Source organism: Penaeus monodon, chromosome 7 (assembly GCF_015228065.2).
Source record: "Penaeus monodon isolate SGIC_2016 chromosome 7, NSTDA_Pmon_1, whole genome shotgun sequence".
Lineage (NCBI taxonomy): Eukaryota > Metazoa > Arthropoda > Malacostraca > Decapoda > Penaeidae > Penaeus > Penaeus monodon.
Genome location: NC_051392.1, coordinates 24392335 through 24402764, shown reverse-complemented (window position 1 = coordinate 24402764; position 10430 = coordinate 24392335). Strand labels below are relative to the sequence as shown.

At 38.5% G+C, this 10430-nt stretch overlaps 1 protein-coding gene across 1 annotated transcript in view; it reads left to right on the top strand.

Moving 5' to 3' along the window:
• Positions 1-963: 963 nt before the first annotated feature.
• Positions 964-10430, top strand: part of LOC119575568 — an 11217-nt gene continuing 1750 nt past the window's right edge. Inside the window, exons 1-3 of the mRNA XM_037923220.1 lie at positions 964-1109; positions 10067-10211; positions 10379-10428. Of these exons, the coding sequence (XP_037779148.1) occupies positions 977-1109; positions 10067-10211; positions 10379-10428 (328 nt within the window). The 5' untranslated portion in view covers positions 964-976. The remainder of the gene's footprint in view (positions 1110-10066; positions 10212-10378; positions 10429-10430) is intronic.

The following is a 10430-nucleotide window of genomic DNA, read 5'->3' as shown; positions in this document are numbered from 1 at the left end:
GAAAATATCAAAGTGTGATAATTAAATGAAGTTTGCAATACAGTTTCCTGCTGCAGTCAGTGTAGTGCATCCGACATCCAAAACCAGATATTTAGATATCATTGGAGATATTTTCTTCCAATTAAGCACCGGCGCTATATGTATTGATATGTATATGATATGTATTGATATGCATCGCATTAACTATCTACGAAGGATCGATGTACAATAATAACTTTTGACAGTTTTCAATCATCGATATATCAGTATTGCCGTAGATGTTTCCGAGTATCGATGTTCATCATGAAGACTTATAATAGTTTCTAGAAACACGGTACCTGAGCATAAATAAAGATATATAAAGATGAAAGCAAAGATAACAACTGAGAGTGGAACAATACTGTAACAACAATTAAGTTGGGTATTACAATTATTTGTTTTCTTTGATGACGTTTCAAAGAAAACCGTATTTTGTAGGTATACCTAATGTAAACGTACACTGTAAAAAAAAAAAAAAAAAAAAAAACACGGGAAATGATGAATGATATAGATGCAATTTTGTCTTTTTCATAAGTTATGAAATATATAATCTATGAATTAGATCGAAATGATATGCAGAGACTTATTTTGAAGTAAATTGTAAGACATATGTCCAAAGAAAATTATATTCAAACTAAAGAAAACATCTATCTCATCAAGTACAGATTTAAAAGATTATTATAAATATTACATACATTAGCGTTACTATATATATATGTAAAATATAATATACTATATATATATATATATATATATATATATATATATATATACATATATTTTATATATACATACCACACACACACACACACATATATATATATATACTATATATATACATATATATACATATATATTATGTATATATATATATTATATATATATATATATATATATATATATGTACAAAATTTCATTCCATCTGTGCACGATAATTGGCTTTTCCCTGCGCAAGGCGATGCTCAGCCGCAGTGCATTGTGGGAATCAGCTGTTCCGGCGAAAGGGCAAGCGAGAGACTCTACGACCGCCACAACACGAGATAATTATGGCCTCGAAATTAGCCAAGCCGAGCCTCCTCAAGAATGTTGTGGTGAGTAGAGGATTAAAGAAGGGACAGAAAGTGCACAGAGGTTAAAAATGGGGAGGAAATTATGAGGAAATAGGGTTAAAATTCGGAAACGAGGCGAGACCGGTCGAGGGTTCTCCGGGCGCTTTGGCTACGCAATCGCTCAGCTGATTTTGTCCCCGTTATGAAATCTCTTGTTTTTCACATGTTGATTTATTTGCTCGCTTGTTTATCAGTCCGGGACGGCTTCGGTTACTCTCAGAACTTTTTATTTTGTCTCGACTGCAATACTAGTTCTCGGTGAAGATTTGAGGTAACATACTAGAACATATGTAATATAAAACTGCAAACGAAAATCTATTACACTGTAAATGAAATCATCGGTTCAGGATCATAATGGATTTATCTAATGCGTCTATATTCTGTGAAATAGAGCTTAGTTATTAAAGGGATCGTGGCATTAGTTCAAAGGAAGCGGTATTAAGGTATACGAAAGGACAGTAATTCTTCACATTATGGTTAAGTCCCGAACTCCACATCACAATGTCTATTCAACATTCTAGATTGCCGTGCATGGGCATCCCCGAAGGGAAGGTTGATGGGGGGCTCTGCCTCTTAATACCCCCCCCCCCCCATAACAGTGTCATCACCTTGGTAAGCTCAGCTTGAAGAAGGTGAAACTCAGGGACTTAGGCTGTGAGTGGTGCTTTCCACTAGTTTTTCCTTTATTTGCATTACCGCTTGTGTCTGCAGAGTATTTTCTGTACCGTCTATGATAACCTGTTGTCCTCTACAAGAGTATAGTCTTCAGTTTGCCCTAGCTGAGTGTTTGTACCACAAAGATTAGTAATTGTTACCGAGAGTGACACTCCCTCCAGAGGCTAAGTTCCAAAATCTGATTTTTTGTGTGTCCTCTACCCAATAATCTTGGGGGGATGCATGGGGAACTGGGGTGGTGATAATTGATGGCACTGGATGTCAATAGGAACCAAAGAAAACGAAAAAAAACGATTCATGAACCGTTAAAATTTTGATTTTTTAATACCCTAGCCAAATTTTGTCCAACAAATTAAAAACGAATAAGGAAACTCTACGGATGTCCCGGCTATCCTTAATCCGTTCCTGCCAAGTTACGTGATAGGATGTCATAGCTAACTGCATGGTTGGCCGGTTCAGCTTGTACATGCAACAACACGCCAGAGCGCGTGGAGCGGGGCGTTCGGCTTAATGCAGCGGACTCTCGCGCCCACTGTCTGGCCACTGCCAGATATCACCAGAATTTAATTGCTCTCAGAGATTTCTGACAATCGGGAATAATGGGTTAAAAGTCTACAAGCTGATGCGCCAAGTCTACAGAATCAAACCCAGGACTTGGTAAAAATTACGGGATTACATGTAATCTATATCCCCTGTGATAATCATACAATGCATCCTACCAATAAACCAACCTAACTTTAACCCTGTTTGATTTATACATTATGATATATATACTCCCCCATGGTAATATATACTCCTAGACAGGGGACTATTCCCCCTGGACCCCCATAGTAATATATAAGGCTACCTAGGGGGCTCTGCCCCCTGAACCCCTGCAGTATTAGGTTAAAGTTACCGAGAGTGATGCACTGAGATTGAGAAAAATGGACACTGCCATCTTGTAGAGCATAAAAAATAGAGTAGGAAGCAATATAGGTAAATCTGCAGCGGCCTTATATTAACCGGGAAATAACAAAAATAGGCCCTGCAGAACACCGCTCTGAGGCTAAGTCCCCATCCATGTTTACCTTGCGAGGACCAAAACAAATGTGACGCGTAACTCTTTAATGCGATATAGCAAGTAGTTCTTGTATTGCTACGCACTTGTAAGAACGATTATTTTGTAAATACCAGTGCCCATTTTTCCAATTTCATATATTTAATGGATTCTTTTACTTTTATGATACATCTTTTACGCGTTTTGGTAATTATTTACACTATTTTATACAATATCCTTGTGCGCCTGAGCGTTTTGCCACCGGGAGATTTAACAGGCCGTGCAAGGCCATTACGTCGAGAAACGCCGGTGAGCAATGTTTTCGAGTGCTGCGTTGATTCCGGGTCAGTTTTAAAGCCCTTTTGTGGATATACTGGACAAATAGACATTCGTTTCTATCACAGCCTGATATTTGAACCCATCCAGTGCCGCAAATGCTGAAAAAAGTGATTAGAAACAAAGCAAATGTGACCATAGCCGAAAGCGAAGAAACGTTCGGTGTTTCGCGATATAAAAGGTATGTGGTTTTACCCTGGGGGTCCAGGGGGCATAGCCCCCTGGCTAGGTGTAAATATTACCACAGGCGTCCAGGGAGCGTAGCCCCCTGGCTAGGTGCATAAATTACCCCGGGGGTCCAGGGGCATAGCCCCCTGGCTAGGCGTATATATTACCACAGGGGGTCCAGGGGGCAGAGCCCCCTGGCTAGGGAATATATAGATCGTAGTGTATAAATCCCACAGGATTAAGGTTAGGTTGGTTTATTGGTTAGGACGCATTGTACGATTACCACGGGGGATCTGGAATATGTGAAATCCCGTAGATTTTTACCGAACAATGGGTATGGTTCCCGTAGAGTTTTTCGAAAGTTGGCGCGTCGGTCCGTAGAGTTTGAAAGATGGCGGCGACGTCCGTAGAGTTTCATTATCCGATTTTAAGCGTTTTTTGTACTTGTTTTACACATTTCTGTTCTGTTTTCTTCTTATTTCAGCCTGTTTTACCCCACAATTTCCCTGATCTACTTCATGCCCTCCCCTGCTATCGGGACTTATCAAATCACATCAAGATTGTCGGCTGGAGAATGCAACTGAAAATATCATCAGATTCGTTGTCATCTCACGAAAACAAATCTGATGATATAAATATTGTCAGGGAAGACCCGGTTGTCATTTTCGGAAAATTAACCAAAATCTGTTTTTGTAACTTAGTCTCTGGGAGGGTGCGTCGCTCTCGGTAACAATTACCCAGTATTATATGTACCTAGCCAGGGGGCTAAGGCCCCTGGACCCCTGTAGATTTAAGAAAAATGATTGTATATTCCCTAGCCAGAAGTCTCTGCCTCCTGGACCCCCAGGGTAAAACCCCACATACCTTTATATAGCAAAACTATTGCTTATGTCTATGATCAGAATTCCTTGGTTACCTGTGTTGCTTCCTATTATATTTTTATGCTCTACAAGAGGACAGTGTCCATTTTCCACTATCTTCATGCATTGCTCTTAATAACATTAACCTAAAGATTAACCCAAAGGACTGCTCTGACTTGGAGAAAATCTAAAATGATATCGATGCAATCAAAATTATCAACAGCAGCCAACTGATTCAAGAAAATTTATGAAAATGTATCACAGTGAAGGCCTTTGCACCTCCAGCTTTCCTTGCCTCATAGCAAACAACTTTGCTACAAGGTAACCAGGCATAAACTGTCCTGGCGCATGTAGCTCGTGACATTGAGGTCAGTCATTTTTAGTCTCTTAGAAATGCACTCTACTATTAATGTATTTCTGCATTTTGATTTATAAAATTATATAGAAATATGTATTTATAAAATATTCATTCATTATGTATGTGATTTGTATATGCAATAATTTTTATAATCACTTTTTACAACCACACTTGGTTAATTTTATAGTATGGATGCACTAAAACAGGGCAAATTGAAGATGATATTCTTGTAGAGGACAAAAACTTAGTGATTGGTAGAAAAAATAATTTATAGACATGAAAGAAAAAAAAGATATCAGAGTACTACTCACATCCCAATTTTACTTTGTGTTCCCATGTTTCACCTCTCTTGCTGTGTATACTGAGGCGAGACAATGTTTCCCATAGGGTGTCAGTGGATAGAACCACCCATCAGCCCTCCCCAGGCAGTGGCTGAAGGACACGACACAACAACATAGATTGTCAAATTAATGTTGTGACGAGTGGTTGGGGATAGTATCTAGAGTGTATCAGTACTGTAAACTTGGTCAGCCATCTCTCTACGCATTTGATCCATCTAATGTTGAAGTGTTCATTGCTCGTTAAGCATTTATTACCAAGAGCAATGCACCCTCCAGAGATGTCCCAAACCAGGGTATCATGCGAACCCAAAATCTAAACCTAAACATTCCTACCTTCTATTTATTCCTAGACAGGGGCAAGCCCCCCCCCCTGGACCCAATTATTAGCATTTTGTGCCAACTTACAGAAAACAAACATTAAGAACTCTGGCTGTGTAAGGGTTTTGTCGCTGTCTCAGACAGGTGACATGCAGCAGACATTTTCATCATCTTGTGGTAAATATAAGGTTGCTGGAGCTTATTATTCTATTTTTAATTCTTTATAAGATTGCAGCGTCCAGTTCTCTCTATCTCTGTGCGTCACTCCCAGTAACATTAACTGCTTGTTCCAAAAGTGGTTTGTTTACAGTCCTACTTGTGTTTCTGAATTCTCTCCCGATGTTCTGGTGTAAACAAACTTTACCTGAGATTGCTACTATCTCAGGAACAACAGTAAAATTAATTGAAATACAGTTATCAAGTTCTGCTGTAGAATTTTCAGAGATTTGTCACACCCTCATCTCTACTATATTTTTAACTTTAAAAGTACAGTTGGTGGCAATCAAGGGGGGGGGTCAGGAGATAAGGAGATTGGGTGGGAGTGTGGGTTGCGGCCTCCCAATAGGGAAATAAGGAGATTGGGTGGGAATGTGGGTTGCGGCCTCCCCAATTGGGAAATATGGCATTGGGGATGGGGTTGGGGGCAGGGCATCTGGTAAGGAAATATATCATTTGGGAGTTGCAAAGATTTTTGACTTGTACAGAGATCTTTGTGGTCTTTGTGTGGTTAGGTTGGAGTTCATTCACTTGTTCATTTGTGCAACACAGTGTTGTATCTCCCATGGCCAAATTTTCTTGCGTATTTCTGCTTTCCATGTTCTTTTTCAATTCTTGGCATGGGTTTTTCATTTTTCTCTTTCTTTTGCTTTTTAAAATGCCTGCTGTGAACAAAATTGCTCTCCCTCCCTTCACTTCAGTTTGTAATTTTTATATACTTCCTCTACCCAATGATCTTGAGGTATGTGTAGGGAACCAGGAGTTGAAGAGGGGAGGAGGTGATAATAGATAGCACTGGATGTTAATAGGAACCTACAGAAATTGAAGAAAGTGATTTATCAAACCAATTACCAAACTTTGTGTCATGAAAAGCACAAAAAAGATGGAAATCGACCAATGAAAAATACGGATATCCCCACCATCTCTGAAAGTCTACAGACCACTCGTACAATGCGTCCTAACCAATAAACTAATCTAAACCTTAACCATGTGGGATTTATACACTACAATCCATATATTCCCTAGCCAGGGGGCTCTGCCTCCTGGACCCCCATGGTAGTATCTAGACCTAGCCAGGGGGCTCTGCCCCCTGGACTTCCATAGTAATATATAAACCTAGCAAGAGGGCTATGGCCCCTGGAATCCCATAGTAATATATAAGCCAAGCCAGGGGACATAGTCTCCTGGACCCCCATCATAATATATAAGCCTACCCCCCTGGGTAGGCTTATATATTATTACGGGTTAAGCTTATATATTAGGCTTACATAGTAATATATATGTCTAGCCTGTACCCCCTTGGCTTTAAGAAAATACAATCTATATATTCCCTAGCAAGGGGGCTCTGTCCCCTGAACCCCTACAGTAAAACCACATACCTTTATATAGCGAAGCACTGAACTTCTCTTCCCTTACATCTATGTTCAGAATTCCTTGGTTTCAATCACTTTTGCATTTGAGGCACTTGGGCTTAAATATCAGGCAGAAGAGGTACTAATGTCTATTTGTCCTACATATCCACTATATGGCTTTAAAAATAGCCTGGAATTGATGCAACCCACTTCAAATGAGACATTTCTCACTGGCTTTTTTAATGTCAAATCTCCCGGTGGCTAAACACACATGCACAGAATAATTACCAAACACGTAAGGGAAGTATGATAAAGTAAAAGAATTCATTACATACATGAATTCGGAAAAACAGACTCTGGTAATTACAAAATAATCGTTCTCACAAGTTCATAGTAAAACATGGACTACTTGATAGATCACAGTAATGAGTTATGCAACACATTTGTTGTGGTCCTTGTAAGGTAAATGTAAATGTGGATGGGTGCCATGCAGGGCCTATTTTCGTTATTTCCCAGTAAATATGAGGCTGTTGCAGATTTACCTGTATTCCTACTCTATTTTTTATGCTCTACAAGATGACAGCGTCATTTTCCTCTATCTCCATGCGTCGGTCTCTGTAACATTAACTGAAATAAGTGGAAGTATTAGTAACCTTATATGAAATAACTGCACCCCTCTGAGAACAAGTATTACTCCACCCAGTAACCCATAGACGTTGCCATTTGAACCAAAATCCTTCCCAAAGGGGGGATGGGAACTTACTCTGATTGCAGGTTGGACTTTGTGAGTATTACTAAAGTTTCCCTGTCTTAATGTAGTCATTATTTAAATGTATACCCAAGTATTATTTGCTGCACAACTTTCTTATAATCAGCTTGAAAAGGAAATACCATTGATGAAAAGTGTCTTAAATTCTGTTCTGGTAAATTTTACCTTGTCCTATCTGGCTTAGTGAAACTGAAATATATACCACACTGAGTCTTTATACTGCATGTGAGTACTGACCAGGTATAAAAACACCACTTACCTGGGAGTGTTGCCACTTAGGCAAGCCTTATGCCTGGACTTTGGTCTGCACCCTAGTCTCAAGGCACCTGGATCAAATAGTTTAATGTATAGGTGAAGGTATTCTATTTTAGAGATTATATATTCACATTTTATATGCAATAGCTAGCAGCTTGAGTATTAAAAAAAAAGTGAACTTATGCTCACAATAAGCATTTAAAAATCTTCCTAGAACCCCCCAAAAAATCAGTCACCTATGGTGTTTACATTGCATTGTAGCAACTAAATTTTGTATTACTGTGCACTTGTGAATTTTTTCTGCTCTTCCATGTTTATAGATTCCATGTGTTTTTATTATACATTTGTAATATTTTAAGATATTTATATTTTTCTGCACTTACACTTTTTCACAAGTGCATTCCTTGATATGGACTATGAGAAACATTATCATTTGCTAAATTCAAGTGTGGTAAATGTTTACAACAGGATCACAGCTGTCAGGGGCAACGTCCCTAACTTAGGTAGAAGGTAGAATCCAGTGCCAAGATTTGGATGAATCATTCCTGTGTTGTGCAAATGCACAAACTACCACAAAGATTACTGTATGAACTGAAAAGTTTCTTCATCTCCTTATAATTGCCAAGCAAGTGGTCCAAAATACATGCATTAGGCTTAGCCTGCTTGAGCAGCCACTCTGAGAAGTGTGTGCTTGTAGGCCAGGCGCGTGCACACACTCGTGTGCAATGTTATTTTCTTTTCTTCTGCCTAAGCATTTTTAGCCTTTTTTATAATTTTCTGTCTATATCATTTGATTTGCTTTATCCAGATGGTAATACTGTTTTCCTTGCACAAACTCCATACATCTCTATAGATGTTCCATTACTCAGTGCAATAACAATACAATAAGGAATATTTTATTACTTGTGTGATTTTTAAGATATTTTTATGTAATATATGCAATTATTTGTAATACAACCTGCAGTGTTGGTCACAGCAGACAGGAATAGGATCCTGAGCAAGAAAATAATGTCCTCTTTGGAGCTGACACTTGCAATCATGGCTCACAGATAGTGAGTCTTGTTCTCTCCGAGACCTTTGTGCACTTGTGGCGAGTCATTCCTGTTACCCCAACCTTCATGCAGAAATTTTCATGTCTGCAAGTTTCCATCATCACCCAGGGCATAATTTCCTAATGACATGATAATCATAAAGTTCAGTTATATTGAAAAAGACATCAATATTGATAGCATTAATAAAAAAGTATATGTATAGTTTCCTCAAACACTCAAGGAGAGCAGAAATCAAGTGGCTGAGTACCAGTTGAGCCATCTTTATAGGCAAATTTTGCAACAGAATCGAACACTACATTTTCCAGAAAAGTGGATTAACTGGAGTTTACCAATAGTTTTATTTTTCTGGGTACTTAAAATTGTTTCATGCCCTTTCCTGGGATGTTGGAAAGGGCATTGGCATTTTCCTATTTCTGTTCTAAATTCTCAGTATAAAAGACCTTTATTCTTACGAGTCAGTGCTCTTAAAGGATTAATGCAAAATCTTTATACCCTCTATTCCTCCTCTTCTTCTTGCTTTGAATCTTGCTTACTAAGTTCACTATCATCACAACTAACAACAGTGTCCTTTCTGCAATGTCGTTTCTGTTTTCCTGTGTTTACTGCTGTCACCCGCTATCAAGGAAATTGTCATTCACAATACCATGGTTGTTTGTTTGCCTTCATGTTTGCAAGCTTGATGGTGGAATCCACCTTGTGTGTGTACTTCTCTCAAAAATGTGCTTTATGTAAAGCGAATGTTGCAGAAAAAAAGTTTTTGTTTTATATCCTCTTCTACAGTAATTTATGCCACAATTTTCCTAGTCCCCTGAAGCCCTGTCTGCTTTTAGGTTTATTTTTAAGATTGTGGAGTATTATTCTTTTCTTTCCTTCTATCTTTCTTTTGTATAGCTAATAATGCTATATTTCATATAGAATTTTTTGTAGTCTTTAAAAGGTTCTCTTCAGTATGACTGACTTTTACCTACCAATTATACCTTTCAGAAGGGGAAAAAATAATTACTTGTTTTCATAAATAGAAAATTTTTCTTTACCCTTCATTTGCCCATGAAATTCACACTATACAGACTAGTTTCTCTTGAGATGAGCTGGTCCATTATGATATACATATTTTGCTTCTATGTTTATATCTGAATTAAATCTTCATGATGTGGGAAGTTTACTTAATGAATTATCATTAATAATCTTGAACAATGTCAACAGAATCGTGGCTATGCAGCCCAGGCAGCCGCACAGCAGTCCTACAACCTTCCCACTCAGGACGTGAAGGTGACCACCCTCCTTCGGGTGCTGTTGTTGCTTCCCTTGAGAACAACGCTCCAGTTTCCCGTGTGGCTGTCCTCTTCAAGTAAGATTACACGGTTTTCCTCTTATACTTTCCCAATACAGTTTGTTTATACGAAGTGGTATTTGGAAGTAGTACTTGATCCAGTCAATAATTGAAGCTTTCTTCACTTTTTTTTTTTTTTTTTTTTTCAAATGTTGGCTTTTTGATTAATTGGTTTCTTCTTACAGAGCTGGTTCTCGCTATGAGACTGCACCCAACAAGGGGCGGCCACATGCTGGC